Genomic DNA, 16958 nt, shown 5'->3' with positions numbered 1-16958 from the left:
AAATGGCAGTAAGAGCACCCTGTTGTTCCCTAATGTGTTGCATTTTCTATCAAAATGGAATATTTAGGTTATAATTAGAGAGGGATTTGATTAAATTGTTCAGGGATTTAATTTGATCGCTCATAATGTGTGTGTGCTCTAGTGAGTGTGGAGCCTCTGGAGGATCACAGTGTATTAGAGGACTGTTGGCCTCCACCTACAGCTGCTTCACCTGCATTATTAGGAGAATTTGAAGAAATTAGACTGCAGCCACACTGTTGTTTATTTGTTTATTTAATTGGGACAGAGCAGGTTAATAACAAATACAAGATGTAAACATGACGGATGAAGAATTTGCATGTGTAGTCCCCTCACTGTGTGGAAAACAAACTGTTTTTCCATCTGACATCCGACTACACACCTCTTAGGAGGCACCTGTGCTCTATGCCCTGAGAGCATTGTTGCCCACAAGCTGACAAAGTGAACTGTGGTTTGATTTCTGGTTGCCCCAAACGACATTTGTTGGAATAAATGAATGCATTCAACCTACAGTGGAGGATGAATCATTCAAATATTTTGACATAGAGTTAAATTTATATGATATTTGATAAATACCAGGAGACAAGTTCATGCCAGGGCACAAGATAAGAATTTATTTCACTATGTCTTCTGTAAAAATTTCAAATATTTATCTGACATGAAATACCTTAAGGTGTTCCTCTCCCTTACTAATTCTCAATTAACATCCCCTTCATCACTTTAGTTAAAGCACAAGTGTATTGTCTTGAATCAAATGTGTTGAAAATACAAAAGATTTCTTATCATCTTAAAAGAACATCTTAGTAATATCATACCTGCTGAAAGTAATTCTCACTGGGGGCGTCCAGTAGGAGTGTTACAACAGCAGGTTTTGCACAATAGTTATCGATCAATTGGCTGTCACTGACCTCGTTACAAAAGAAAAGTTCTTATTCTGTGCAGCATTTCTTTAAAATGTAAGTCCTTAAGTGATGTTTTGTGTGATTAAATGCATATTTTGAATGAACTGTGTAACAGTACAATCATTTCTTCAATCCCATTTGAATCGTGCCATGAATTACACATGCTTGTCGATTAAAAGTTCATTTTTCAGCTCAAAAAAGTCCAAGTTTGTCATTAAATTCATCAAGTATAAGACTGTGAAAGTACAGGATTAGAAAGAGTACACACCCAGCAGTTGCAAAAGTGACAACCCTTCTTTCACGTAACTGCAGCTGTCAGTATGACCAGATTTCACCTTTTTTAAACACTTGTTCTCTGTTGAGGTGACAGCCATGTTGGTGTTGGTGACGTATGTTGAGCGAGACGACTTAGATCACTGTTTTTACACAAAACTAAATGGTATTTTACTTTCATTTCTTATCTCTTACTATCTTATGTTTTCAATTGACAAACATCATATTTGTTCATTCATGGTTCAACTCAAACGGGATCAAAAATATATAAGTCCTCCGTCACTGACTAATTTTTTTCAGAAATTAGGTCCGATTGGGGCACACCTGAAGGGGTGGGACTTCACCTCTCTATTAGCAACTTATATTTGTTGAATGATAAGGGAACATACTTATTTGAGATGATCTTTATGTCTTTACACATAAAATTGTTGTGTCTCAGCAGGTGGTTATCTGGAGTCTTCAGACGTTGATATCTTGATGTTTTCTGCTAGGCCCACTGCCTAAAATAGAAAGGGTTGTCTTTTATACACCTTTTGCATTGGCTCAGAATTTGAGCTATTGAGGTTTGCTTATGAAAACTGCATGACAGTCAACTGACAGACTGCAAACACGGTCACCAGAGACCATGAACTATCATTAACATACAGTACATATAGATATACAGCCCTGCAGTGAGGTCTCATAACACTTCTTTCTGCTCCTGTACATAATCTACCATCACCCATCGGTGCAGGTCATGGGAAAGGGTCCTTACATGAGTCCATTTTCTGTCATGGCTGGGTGACCTGCACCCCTCCTCAGCCTGCATGACCTCTGACCTCTGAATGGATGGATGTTTGAGGCCAGAGAGTCTACAAGCTCACGATCTTCCATGAGATTTTTCTTTTTTTTCTGGTTGGGGGTGGCTGTGGTGTTATGTAAGTGCAGGCCTGTTCAACCAGGCTGCAGACTAAATATCAGGCTGCGAACACACACTAGCTCTGGCTTTCAAGATTGGTTTTGTCATATAGTATTACATTTCAAGTCAATTAATTTTAAATTATTGCTCAAGATATTGAACTGCAGGAATCCATAGCAGCTCATGATGCTACATTTCTAGTTGACTCTCACTGGTAAACTTTTACCTTAATCTCACCATGAGTAAAACTGACTATGATACAACCACCAAGACGGTGGTTGTATCATAGTCAATTTTATACATGGTAAGATTTTTGATTTTTACATTGGCTTATTTAAGTTGAGACCTCACAATTGAAGCTTCACCAGGACTGTAAAACCCAGTGAACTGAAGAGCGATGAGGGCTGTCGTTGTGTTTCAGTGCGAGTCCTGCAGAATCGTCAGCCTGTCTCTTTAAGATCATCCATGTCGGATTCTCTCGGGAGTGATGCTGCTGTGAAGCCGAGATCCAGAGAAAAAATGGGTCATGTACTCATAGGTGAAAGTCCCTGAAGGGGGGAGAACGACGAGGCAAAGGGAGAAACTGTCAGCACTTCACCGCTGCATAATGTGTCAGGCCTGTGTGTTGACCCAGTCACATCACACTTCTTATTGTGGCTAAATATTGCTTCAGTTTTGTTAAATTGTGTTTGGTCAGCTCGTTTTTTTCAAGGAAGATCCTGCCTCTTTATACTTGAATGTGACATTAAGTCTGTCTTCATTTTCTTTCCTGCACTTTCATGAGGATGTGTATCCTGTTAAACTGGAAGTGAGAGGGATGAGGAGGCTCTTCAGGAGTGTGTTTGTGTGCGTGCCAATCTGCCTGTTTGGTTGACACAGCTGTTGCACTGTGTTTTTTTAGTTCCCTTCCCTTCTGTCTGACTGGTGTGTTCCTGTATTGTTGTGTCTCTATCAGGAGGTCAGAAAGGAAAAATCGACAGTACGGTCTCTTCCTGACATGGTTTTGATCTTCATTCTCAGTCATTAGTTACAGCGTGACGTGCAGCATGCACTTTACTATTTTATCATCATAGTTTCATTATTTACACGACTCGGTGAAGGTCAATACAGGAGATGAAAGAGAGGAGTGAGGGAATATCTGTGGAATTAAAGGGTGTGTCTGTAAATCCAACCTGACGCTCTGCACTGAAATGAGAGTGTGGCTGTTCAAAGTAGTAGAGCGTGCTCTTTCATCTCTCTTTCTGTCTAATACTGACCAGTGAACATCAAAAACATTACCAGTTACGCCATATTTGTCCCCAGATTTAACTGTTTTATCTGTAAAGTTAACCTCAAACTCACACTGAGTAGCTAAATGCTGTATGCCTGCTTGTCTAATGAAATGTTAGCTTTATAACGTTATGCAGCTTTAACTTTGCATCCCCAGCCTGGCAGCCCACCATCTTTACATATGTATTTGCCCAGACTATTTATCAATAACAACATCGATTTGACTTAATTCTCAATTTTTAGCCCCTTTTTGACCAACATGATTTGCAAAAATTATGTTGTTGCTGAACCCTTTTTGAAAACTAAGTTTTAATTTGAATCAACATTAATGTGTTAGGGACTGTTTGTGAGATATTAAAACTCAAGAGAATCACTTAAAAGACATTTAACAAATAGTATAAACTGTTTTATACTAGTATATCAGTTAAGTGACTGGAGCTGACTTCAGAAAACCTTTATCAGAAAAATGCTGCAGCACAGAACGAGAGGAAAAACATCAGCTGCTGCAGAGGAAAAGGGAAACAAGTGACGGATGTCCCCGCTGCTTCTTTGTTTGTAGAGGTGTCTCATCCCGTGGCCTGGAGCTGCTGCTGGAAGAAAAACAATTCGACTTTTTAGGAACTAAAGTGAATCAGCTTTAATTTTACAACTACACAGATTTGTACTCAGGCCTTTGTAAAATAAAAGCTCAAGCATGTCAGTGTTTGTTTGTGTTGCTTCAGTTCGTACCGGCCCCTGCTGTTGTGCTGACACAGCAGCTTACAGAAGAGGAGATGCTGGAAATAGACTGAAGCTGAGTCTGGGAATCTCTCCGTCATTTAGTGAGAATCATATTGGGACTATTCCAAGATCATATGTCCCACAGGAGGTCAGATACAGTTCCTCTGACTCAGTGGAGGTGTAGGGCGTCGTCTGCCTGTCAGTGTTTCAGGATTCACTCGGTCAAATTTCAGTCATATAGCACACAGGCGGCTTTTAAAATTATACAGTGTTTTGACAAATTACATTTCAGCCATGTTCATATAAAGTACATAACTAAAGGGTTATGTAAAAACATGAATTATATACAGTATCTGTACTTCTATCGTTCCCTTTACCCTATCTACCCTTCCTTCCATAGACCATATTTGCACGGCAGCCATTTTCCTCTGATGTCACGCTCAGGGTGGGAAGCTCAACTGCTGGAATAATGTTTTACTGCTTTATTCCAGGTTGCAAGTTGTATAAATTTAGGAAATTTGACAAATTTTTATCATATGGCCGCGTCTGTCTGATCAGCAACTGAAAAGATGATGGATAGTGAAAATCTAGGAAGGGAATTGGGCCATACTTCAAGGTAAAACAACATATTTAGCTAACGTTAGCATTCAACCACTTCTTAGTAAACATTATAGTTTAATTACATCGACTGCGTTTTGCTTCCAGGTTTAACTCAATGTGTCCAAGATGTGTGTTGATGTTTTAGAATGAATTTAGACCATTCCTATCATGTCATGTAATGTGTATCAAGCGGGGAAGTGGTTAAATGCTAACGTTAGCTGTTGTCTAACAGAAGCTTACAGGTCATCAAATATGTTGTTTTACCTTGAAATATGGCCTGATGTACCTCCAAATTTTCACTACCCATTGTCTTTTCTGTGTCATATCAATCAGGAAGCAGTGAAATGATAATTTGTTAGGTTCGTTACATTTATTTGACTTGCAACCTGGAGCGCAGCAGTACGACATTTGAGCTACCCACCCTGAGTGTGATGTCAGAGGAAAATGGCCGCCGTGTCATTATGGTCTATTAGAGTCTGACCTATTTATCAGCCAGATGATTTTAGAGGTCGATAAATCTCCTGTCACAGATACATCAGTATCAGTTGTGTTAGTGTATGTGTTGTCTGATATGTGCCAATATGAGATTTTTTATTTTTTATTTTTTTTGGTCACAGAACATAAGATGCTTGAGGTGATTTATATTTTCAGTTCACCGGAAGTTTATTGTTACACTGCCACATATCCTGCCTCCATTACATACTGTAACCTTATCACAAGGGTTTGATGACCACATTTGAGGGATTATTACAAAAATGTGTGCGTGTAGGCCGATGTATTGATATCAGAGTTTTACTTACTCCCTAATATCAGCATTGGCCCCAAAATTCCAGTATAAGTTGGGCTCGACCTTTTATCTTATACAGCAGGGTTGTCAGGTCTGACACTGTGGACCCCCTCAGATAAAAAACAAGAGAATGGCATCACTATGAAACACGTTGATATTAATGGATTTGTCACAACCATGCTCTAAGTTTTGGAACCAAGAGCATGATTAATAATTTCCAATGAAGAAGGAGCAGGGTTATTTTTTAAAGTAACTGCAGCATTCAGGGGCATAAACTAATATTCTCCAGCTGCTAACAGTGTTGATAAACAGACCAAATCATCAGTAACACCGGCAGCATGCACCTCTCCCTTCCTCACCTCATGCAGCCTCTTTGCCTCACTTCTGTCTCACCACTCCCACTTCTCAGCTCGTCCTCCGGTTTAATAACCTCTGCTATGTATACATCCCTCCTTCTAACCTATCCTATCTATCTATCCTTCGTTTCATCCTACCTTCTATGCTACTATGTGGCCTTCAGCTCCTCCCTGTTACTGTGAAAATAGCCGATCAGCAGCTGGCGTCTCCATCACCTGGAAGAATTTACCGTTGGTTCTCTTGGAGGCAGAAGCTGACAGGCACCAACACATCCCTGCTCATTGTTTGATGTGTGATTTGTAATCTTTTTTGTACGAGTCCTTTTAATCTGTAGTAATCCATCAGTGTCTGTGTGGCTGCAGGTTTTAGCCGCGGTCGGAGGGCTTAGTGGTTTATATTCACAGCGATCCAGCATGATGTTAAACAGTAATTCACCCTAAATGGATTTATTCTAATACTGCTGGCAGATGGTTGGCAAAGTGATCAGGCTAATATCAGTATTGTGGCACAAACACGAGCATCAGGCCGTGACCTCGCAGTGGATGGGATTATTATTCCTCTGTGGATCTTTGAGATCACTGAGAAACAAAGCACAATCACCTCCCAACAGCTCCTGTGTTTGTATTCACTCCCCATCAGGATGATTTATTCCACTGGTGTAGATCTGTGGTCATTAACCTTGTTGGAGGCTGTATTTGACTTCCGCATGTTATTATCCTCCAGTGTAGGAATTGCATTATGGGATTTACAAATTTGTACCAGTAGGGCAGTATAATGTTGTTTTCCACTATAGTCTCAATGTATTGAGTTGAATTGAGAAAAGACAACTTGTTTTTGACTCAATTCTCAATGCTCTATTGTACTATGGAGTAAAGCAGTACTTTAGTTGTAGCATTGGTAGGGTATAAAGAATAGTTATTGAAGAAATTGATGTATTTTTGCTTTTGATTTTACCAGGGAAACATATTAACACATGAAGATGGTTATATAGGTGGTTATATACTTCACAAAAACCTAGTTAAGATGTTGTTATTTTTCTTGTGTATACACAAAGCACAGTTTGTCAATTTTCAGTTTGGTCAGTTTGGACATAAAGATTTGCCTCCATCGTCATTACTGGTTCCTTGTTCTTAAGTAATTGTTTCTTATTACCAACCAATAATAATGTAATAATAATAACCAACCTGTGACCCTCAAGGATAAGCAGGTATTGGATATACGGATGGATTAAGTGGCTGAAACAGTTGGCAAGATTTTTACTCCTCATTTGAGACTGCAGGGGTGAGAGCCAGTGAGCCAAAACAAAAACATTACTACACATTGTTACGTTGTTTGTGTATTATTGTCATTTTAATCCTTAATAGTAATACTTCATATGCATGACATATCTACTTAATGGACAGTATTTTGAAATGTATTATATATTATGTATAATTAAAAAAAATATTATATTAAGTGCACTTACATGCTTTTGGCCTCAAACAGTTCAGAGTGCTCAGTGTTGGGATTTTTTTTTAATTAGTGATACTTGATTGGTGGAGAATTCACGTGTGTGCTGTCAGCTGTAGGGAGAGCTCACCAAGAGCGCCATTTGATATACAGTATATGTTGTACACTGTATATAACTCATTATTTCCCAAAATGCCACTTAGCCCCCTTTTGTTCTCAACCCGTATTTAACTGAAAGTTTAAAAAAAAAACTAAAAAAAACCTCCTGTTGGACTAAAATAACCCCACAGAGTCATCTGTCAGTATAGCCGAGCAGGACTGTCAAATAATTGGAGCACAAAATCTTCCAGCCTGCAGGGCTCAAAGACGACAGAACAACCAAGCCATATTTGTGACATATATTTCCCTGAATGTATCTATTTATATATGCACCTGTTCGTGTATTTGTGTGTGTGTGTGTGTGTGTGTGTGCCTTTTCATTAGTATTTCCTGTTTAAATGCATTAAAACATCTTTGTGTGTCAGATCAACATGCACCACTAAGATTCCTGATGATCTTTATTTTCTGTTACAGAGATTATGAATGATGTCATCAAGAAGGTGAAGAAGAAGGGAGAATGGAAGGTAAGAAGAAAATATGCTGAAATAATGACCTCTGGATCTAATAGAGAGAGGGAGGGGTCCCCGATGTGAAAGGCTCTGACTTAAACCAAATACATCAAAATATTTCAATGACTAACATGTCATACTATTTCAGAACTAAGTTCAAATCAAAACCCTGCAGCTCTTCTTGTTTTCTTCTAGTTTATTAAGACAGTTAAAGCTTTGTTTATTTGTTCTATTTTATATATATACTGCACATTCTGGGAAAAAGAAAATCTGCAGGCCCGTTTACTAACGGCAGCAACTTTATATCTGATAGAAAATGTTCCTCCCTGTCCAGTATTTGAACAACAGCCAGTAAAAACATTATGAAGTTTTCTGCAAAGTGACCAATTACACAATTGGAAAATTAGGTTAATTTGCCTATGTTGTATTTTAATTTTAAAATTTGAGTTTATATTTAATTAATTTCCACTTCAGAGCAGTATAGTCTTGGAAAATTAAATGTCAAGTGCTGTCTTAATTTTGCAAATGCATTCTTATATTAATTTTGTCACTGAAAAAGCATGATGACATGTAAATGCAATAGACTGGGGGCAGCATTTCGCTTATTGCCATTTGAGTAATGTCCACTTTAGAGCAGTTGAACTCTCAAACAGGTTTTTCATTTTCATTTTCATTTTGATATGTCATAGAACGCCCAAACACCCCAAATTTTTCATTAACATTTTAGTTTTACTCAGATAACACATACATATTTTGAAAATTATAATGCTATTGAGAAATTACATTTTCATTTTCAAGTTTACATTTTTATATTGTCCCCTGTGGGCGTCCATACCATTGGCGACAATTTTGATAATCGATTAATCGTTTAAGTAATTTAAAGCAAAAATGCCAGACAAGCAGCTGTTCCATTTTCTCTAATGTGAATATTTGCAGATTTCTTTGTCCTCTTTGATAGTAAAATATATATTTTAATGGATTTTAGACTGACACAAACCTGACACACCAGCTGCCATTGTTGCCTTTTCCAAGAATGTTTAAAAGGAAGCTGCTCAACACTTGAATTAACTGCATCCTGCAATACTGAGTGATAACAGTATTGGGCAGCTGGTCGAAATTTAACATGTCTGCGCTTGGTGCCAGTGGCCCAATTCAAGCCCTTCTCATTTCTCTAAGTGGGTATGAGTGGTGCAGCCAAATAATCTATTAGTCAAATATTTTTCGAGGACCTGGAATCAGTCATGAATAATGATGTCTGATGGCTATGTAGCATTTCCTGCTGACCACCACAGGATATTCCAAACAGTCACAATATTTACTAAAAAATGTCCTAAATCCGTTTGTTTGACACAGTTTTGGACATTGAAACAGAACTGACTACTGATATTGGCTAAAAGACATTTACAATATCATCAATGAACATCAGCTAAAAAAAAAGAAGCTTTGTTTGAATGTTAGCAACATGTAATAAAGTGTGTTTGTATAGTCACTGTCTTATTTCCTGTTGCCAGGCGCTGATTGTGGACCAGCTGAGCATGAGGATGTTGTCGTCCTGCTGCAAGATGACAGACATCATGACAGAAGGCATCACCAGTAAGAAACAGTGGTCGCAGCTTTCATTTCTTCCGCACTGTTACGTGTTTGTGTATGTACTTGTGTAACTGTGTACGTGTGTCTGTTCCTCCTCCTCTAGTTGTGGAGGACATCAACAAGCGTCGAGAGCCTCTGCCCAGCCTGGAGGCCATTTTCCTGATTACACCCACTGAAAAGGTGTGCATGCTCTCCTTCTCCCTCTCCTTCTCCCTCTCTCTCTCTCTCTCTCTCTCTCATCCATAGTGTACATTCAGAGGTGTGTCTGTGGCAGCAGGTCTGTGTTTTTAGCAGAGAACAGAGACACTGCTGTGTGTCCAAACACACGGCTGTTGACTCAAACCACACATGCACACACACACACACACACACACACACACACACACACACACACACACACACACACACACACACACACTTCTTTGTTTCGATGCTCACTCTCTCGCTCTCCAATTCTGATTCATTTCTTTGGCAATACCATAACTCTTTCTTTCTTTATTGATTTTTTAGTCACTGTTATTATGCAATACATCACACTGCAAGTTCTTACTGTAACAAACATAAACTTTTTTCACTCTCTTAACGCCTCGCTTGCATTTGGAACCAAAATCAATATAAAGCATATGACAATATCAATCATACAATTCAATGGTATGTCTAACAAATTAAAGATATACATAGACAAGCAGCAGTGCAACACATTTTTAAAACATGCCTACATCCCCCTCTGGGGTCTACTACTGCTTCTTTAAGTATCCTGTCCTACGTTTTATTCCTGTAGGAGCTCCTCTTTATCTCCACTTCTCCACTCATGTCTCAACTTTTATAATATTATGAAATGGTTTCCTAATTCTCCCATGAACACCCACTTTGGATCAAAAATATAGTGCAATGCATGCCACTGGAGAGAGTAACATAAACCATGGTGAACAAACACAAATTGTAGGTGCAGCAGTTTCTTCCAGTCTAAAGCTAGTTAGTGTCTGCAGTATAGCAAAAATCAATAAATGTTATTTTGTTCGTTCTTCATTGAAGACAATACCAGAATTAATACAGTATCACTAAAGCAGGTTTGAGAAGGCCTTAAGTGTAATATAAATATGTTATACAGAACCTTTGGAGTCAGAATTACAGAACAAAAGAAACAGATAGTTTGGACATTAATACAATAATTTATACAATAATGAAAGAAAAATTAACCATTGCAAGAGAGTCATCAGGAAATGATAAGACGTATGTATGATAAGATGACATTAAGCTTAACAACTGAATGGATAATTAATATAGAAAGAATTATTTTTAAGCAAAGATATTAAAAGATGTTTAAAAATGTCATTTGGCTTTAGTAGTCACTCTTCATGTCAAGACTTTGGAAACATCAGAGCAATAAAGCTTTAATAAATTGAATAGTACACTCTGATACACACATACTGTAGTGAACATACTCCTGTGAACTCTTCAGTCTGACTCTGATCGTCTGTTTCCTCAGTCCGTCCACACCCTCATCGGTGACTTCAAAGACCCTCATTCAGCTAAATACAAGGCAGCCCATGTTTTCTTCACTGACTGTGAGTATAAACACATGAAGACCTGCTCCAGCATGACTGTGTGTAATACACTGTCTTCTTTGTTCTGAAACATATTTGTGTTGCAGATTTCAATTCACTATTGTTAATGTTTAATTATTTATGTTCTAAGCTTCTAAGATTTTTATTGTTTTCTTTGGCGGTGCTGTTTGCAAAGCTCCTCGTGACTTTCTTTCAAAAATAAATCTTGTCCTTTTCCGAAGCATCAGCAGTGAGCTCAGAGGAAACAACTTTGGGGATGTAATTTACAATGCTGGAATAAAACAGGGAGTTTATCTTTAATTAAATTGGTTAATTTGATAAATGAATAGGACAAAAAGATCCTCCCATTGTCCCTTTGGCTATTTTAATTTGCGTTTTCTCTCATTTGTCATTGTGTGTCGGCTGAGAATGATATTTTGAAGCTGAATACTGCTTTTTGGGGGTTTGTTTTTTTAGTATTTTGGTCTTGCATTGCACAGTGGTGATAGATGAACCCAATTAATTAATATCCATCAATAGTATGGAGCTACCATGAAGCTGCAGTTACCTGCAGGTGAGGATTAGAAAATCGGATTAAACTGTTAAACCAGGCACTGCTGATCAAATATGAATCAACTTTCCATTACTGCATTGCCTATATCCCACTCCAAATGTACTGTTTAGCTTGTAACACAAGAAAGCTTGTGACCAGGCTGCCATTTTTCCCTGCTTTAAACCAGACAGCCAAAACCAAGTGCTAACTCTCAGTACGTCACCCACCAGGAGTGTTTATTGGTCCAGTGCAGTGCATGTAGATTTTTCTACTTTTTGACCAAAAGTAAATACCACAGCCCTTTTTCCTCTGTTTTTTTATCATATCGCACCAATTTAAAAATATTTCCATCTTTCTACTGTGTAGTACCCCGGTTTGATGAAAAGACCATCTTTCTAATGGTGAAATACTTCTTTAAGTGTATTTGTCTGTGAATGCAATGCAAACCTGATTTTCCTGAAAAAATCAGAATCTGTCCAACAATTATAATTCTGTGTTTTCTCAATTTCACCACCTCCAGCCTGCCCTGATCCTCTGTTCAACGAACTGGTGAAGAGCCGCGCTTCCAAGTCCATCAAGACTCTGACGGAGATCAACATCGCCTTCTTGCCCTACGAGTCTCAGGTAAATAACCAGCTGTGTGTAATGATGTTGGGTAATGAGGGTAGTGATGGCCTAGTTTCACAATGATTTCTAAAACACAAGCACGAACAAATGTATTTATAAATGTGACTAAAAGAGTGTATCTTTGTGAAGTCTATCTGGCCCCTGGATTGTTTTCCCTTCACCTTCCTCTTCTCCTCTTTGTCGGCCATGAATGAAAGCGGGTTCACTTCTATTGTTTGTTAGTGACTGTGAGTGAAAACCAGAGAGAGAGACAGAGAGAGATCCAGAGATAGAGAGCGAGAGATCGATTAAGACCATTCCAAGGACCAAGGTGGGAGGAGAGAGATGCTGTAAAGGACACAGACAGGAATAGTAACAGTGAGATAATTGGTTGTTGGAGTCATGGATGGATAACAAGAGAAACACAAATAACACACTCTGGTGGTCACCTGGCAAAACGCTGCTGACTCACCAGTAACTGTTTAATGCCAGACTGTTCGAGAACGACTCCCGTTTGTCACATCGCCTTCGCTCCCTCCTCCCACCTGCTTCTCCACCCTTGATGTATTTCCAAATTCTTGCCTCCGTCATGTTTTTTTCCCTCCCCCTCCCTCTCTCTCTCCATCCCTCTGTTTTCTTTTTCTTTCAATCCCGCCATTCCTCCATCCCTGCCTTTGCACGTCGCATGCGCTCGCTCTTCTCGCTGCCCTCCAACAACAAGCCTTTAATTTTTTCCTCTTATTTATTTTTTTTATTTCCCTCCCCCAACCATACTCTCCCTAATTTTTGCCTCCCTCCCTCCATCTCTTCCTTCTGTCCATCGTCCTCTCTCTCACTATTCTGAAGATGCTGCTGGGCCCACAATGCTTTGCTCCTCTCCTGTCTACTATGATTAATTCAGAGTCGATGGTTTTTTGCTCCAGGCAAAGTGCTGCCTCATTGCCCCGCCCACAGGCTGAGGCTCTCGCTCCATTGGATGAGTCAGGATCTTTACAGCAGGCGCTAGCCAATGGTAGCCGGGCTAACAATATAGGGACTCTTCTGCAGAGCAGCATGTGACTGAGGACAGATGGGGTGGAAGGTGGGAGTGGTAGTGAGTGATGCATGAGAGGAAAGAGGAGGGGAGGAGAGGAAACAAGGAGATGATAGTAGGAGACAAAACCAGTTCAAGGAGGGGAAATGGATTGTAGGAAGAGGAGAGAAGAGGAAATACAGGAAGAGGAAGGGAAATGGGAGGAAAAGAAACAAAGAAACAAGCAAATGAAACAGGAGAGGAGGTGAGAGGGTTGAAAGAGAATTGAAAAGGAGGAGATGAAACAAGGAAACAGGAAGAAAGGAAAAGGGAACAGAGTACAGGAGAGGCTTAAAGAGGAGATGAAAGAGGAAATAGAAAAGGATGAGGACCAGGGTGTCTGCAAGTCTTGAAATGTTTTAAATAAATTGTTTTATATTTTAAATAATAGGCTGATAAAGTCATTAAATAGTCTTAAATTTGAATGTGTGAGGTCTGAATTGTTACAAACATTTTATCTTATTTAATTTTTCCATCTTATAATCTATTTTTGACAAAATGAGTCAAGCTCTTCTGAGTAAAAGTCTCCATTTATGATGTAACAAATCTTTAAACCTATCACTGAACTCCTTTTTTACTTGCACTGACCTGTCGGCAAAATGTAGATTAACCTAACGCACTCTAATAACCATGTTCCTACATAAAACCTTCCTTGGCATGCGACCACATGTAACTGTAACTGGTGGGGACTGGAGTTCTGTGCGTTTTGTTTTGAAGAAGAAACCCGAAAGTGAACACGGGTACAGAAACTGAGTCTCAAATGTTCCATATATTGAATCTATGGACCTAACATGTGAGTTACTGCTGTATAGTTGACCTTGTTGCACAAGGTTTAGTCAGTCTGGACTACATACCTTTATACTTTGCTGCAAAGCTTGAGTCGGAAATTTGGTTAAGAATTCTTCAAACCCTTTAAATTCAAGAGTCTGGTACCTGTAGACACCCTGGAGGACAAGAGAGAGAATAAGGAAATTAAATTAAATGAGAGAGGTGAGGAGAAGAGAAGAGACAGACAGGGGAGAAGAGGTTAAAGGAGAGTTGAGACAAAGAGAATGAAAAAAACAAAGGAAGGAGAGGATCAGAACAGATAACAGAACTGGAGAGAAAATGTATTCTAGCTGTGTTTGACTTAATCAAAACACCTACAGCTGGTTTTAACAGCCAGATAACATGCTGCCTCTGCACAGTGACCTCCTCTATTTTACACAGAGCAGTGTGCACATTACATTAGAAAAAGGAAACACTCGCAGAAAGTAGGAAGGCAACAATCTGTTTTGGCTGAAGTAGAGTTTAAATTGTGTCCATGTTTGTGTGTGCAGGTGTACTCTCTGGACAATGCAGATGCCTTCCACAGTTTCTACAGCCCCCACAAGACCCAGCTGAAGAACCCAGTGATGGAGAGGCTGGCTGAGCAGATCGCCACGCTCTGCGCCACCCTGAAGGAGTATCCTGCTGTCAGATACCGAGGGTGAGCAGCAGGGGGCGCTGATCAAGGGCGGCTGTTGCAAGTTTTTTAACTGTAATGTGCGAATGTCTCTGTAGCCAGTGACATCTAACCCGTGATGGTGGAGGGAAATGGTGTTCGTTAAAGGCCACTAAAAAAAAAAAAGTATTAAAGATCCCCTCTAGACGTTGTTTAAAATCATCAAAAAATACCCTGCTAAGGATAATAATCTGTGTCTGCTTCATTTTCTTTCTACAAAAGAGTTAATTTACCTCTTAAAAATACTTAAAATGAGAAAATTAATTTCTTTTGCTTCTGTAAAAAGATGTAATGAGACTGATGAGACAGTTAGGAAGAGAAAAGCCAGTAGTACTGCTCTTCAGTTATAGAGTGCAAAAAGGGCTCATAAATCACACGGTGTCCCTCAAAGTCATCAAATAATTCTTACAGGACTGATTCAGCAGGTTTGCCATAACAATTTCCCCTCTTGAGATCAGTGTCCTTTGAAAAGTGCAGCAGAGACAGAGCTGTCCCTCAGTCAAATGCTCCTAAAATGTCTGAAAAGTATTTTTTATCAAAATGTTTTTCTTGCCTTCTTGTTTTCTTGCTTAAATGTGTGTCATTGTCTCTGTCCTTCTCCCTCCTCCTTTTCACATTTATCTTTCTTCTTGTCTCCGTCCTAATGCCTCCATTTGTCCGCCCATCTGACAATCCATCTGTCCTTTTTGTCAGCGAGTACAAGGACAACTCCACCCTGGCCCAGCTGGTTCAGGACAAACTGGACGCCTACAAGGCTGATGACCCCACCATGGGAGAGGTGAGCTCAGCTCATTACATTTAATGTCCCTTTATATTCCTGCTTTATTTAGTTTTTACCTGTTGTCCTAAATTCTTGTTGCAAAATAGTTCAAACTGATCAGACGTACCGTATATGTGTAGCATCATATATGTGTGTTAATCTTTTCGCTCCTTTCATTCCTGTATCTGGTGTCTGCCTCGCTGTAGGGTCCAGATAAGGCTCGCTCACAGCTGATCATCCTGGACAGGGCGTTTGACCCCGTCTCTCCTGTCCTGCATGAGCTCACCTTCCAGGCCATGGGCTACGACCTGCTGCCCATTGAGAACGACGTCTACAAGTACGAAAAACACAAATGACAAAATAGAAAAATTATTGCTAGCGATGCCTATATTTGTGTTTTAATTCAGGTAAACGTCATTTGGCAGAATTTGTGTAGTAAAATACTGACATGTTCTTCAGGTATGACACCAGCGGCATGGGAGACTCCCGTGAGAAGGAGGTCCTGCTGCATGAAGACGATGACCTGTGGGTGAGCCTGAGACACAAACACATAGCCGAGGTGTCCCAGTGAGTACTTTTCTTCATATTTTATCTCTTTATATATGTGTTTGGACTGAATCAAGTCATACAACGACTCTTCTCTCATGTGTTACTGTTTCTCCTTTGCTGTCTGTGTTTGTCATCAGGGAAGTGACACGCCAGCTGAAGGACTTTTCCGCCAGCAAGAGGATGAACACTGGGGAGAAGGTAAATTTAAAAAAGTGAAAATACAGTATTGCCAAGATATTGGTATTATAGTGTTATCTCACATGATGGTTAACTTCTTTAATTCTTCAAAAAGGTTGGCTAAAAAGATCAATATCACTCTTGTGTCTGTAAATGTGAAGCTAAATCCATGAGCTTACCTCAGCATAAAGACTTGAAACAACTAGCCTTAGCTTATTTTAGCATAAAGACTGGAAACCACTAGCCTGAGCTTAATTTAGCATAAAGACTGGAAACCACTAGCCTGAGCTTATCTTAGCATAAAGACTGGAAACCACTAGCCTGAGCTTAACTTAGCATAAAGACTTGAAACAACTAGTCTTAGCTTATTTTAGCATAAAGACTGGAAACCACTAGCCTGAGCTTAACTTAGCATAAAGACTGGAAACCACTAGCCTGAGCTTATCTTAGCATAAAGACTGGAAACCACTAGCCTGAGCTTAACTTAGCATAAAGACTTGAAACAACTAGCCTTAGCTTAATTTAGCACAAAGACTGGAAAACACTAGCCTGAGCTTATCTTAGCATAAAGACTAGAAAATACTAACCTGAGCTAAGCTTAGCATAAAGACTGGAAACCACTAGTGACAATTATAAATATTATATACTAATAATATTCTATTCCTTTAAGTATATTTAAAAAATATACACACAGCATCAGAAATTTCATGAAACTTGATGTTTCTGTTTCTCTTTTTTCA

General features: G+C 39.2%; 1 protein-coding gene across 1 annotated transcript in view; it reads left to right on the top strand.

The window, feature by feature from the left end:
* Window positions 1-16958, top strand: part of stxbp1a (syntaxin binding protein 1a) — a 30713-nt gene that overhangs the window by 7496 nt on the left and 6259 nt on the right. The window contains exons 2-11 of the mRNA XM_073478687.1: window positions 7847-7896; window positions 9393-9474; window positions 9575-9651; window positions 10961-11039; window positions 12092-12195; window positions 14569-14717; window positions 15426-15510; window positions 15699-15829; window positions 15952-16059; window positions 16179-16239. Coding sequence (XP_073334788.1) covers window positions 7847-7896; window positions 9393-9474; window positions 9575-9651; window positions 10961-11039; window positions 12092-12195; window positions 14569-14717; window positions 15426-15510; window positions 15699-15829; window positions 15952-16059; window positions 16179-16239 — 926 coding nt within the window. The remainder of the gene's footprint in view (window positions 1-7846; window positions 7897-9392; window positions 9475-9574; window positions 9652-10960; window positions 11040-12091; window positions 12196-14568; window positions 14718-15425; window positions 15511-15698; window positions 15830-15951; window positions 16060-16178; window positions 16240-16958) is intronic.

Source organism: Pagrus major, chromosome 12 (assembly GCF_040436345.1).
Source record: "Pagrus major chromosome 12, Pma_NU_1.0".
NCBI classification, from domain to species: domain Eukaryota; kingdom Metazoa; phylum Chordata; class Actinopteri; order Spariformes; family Sparidae; genus Pagrus; species Pagrus major.
This window is presented reverse-complemented; position numbering and strand designations above follow the sequence as displayed.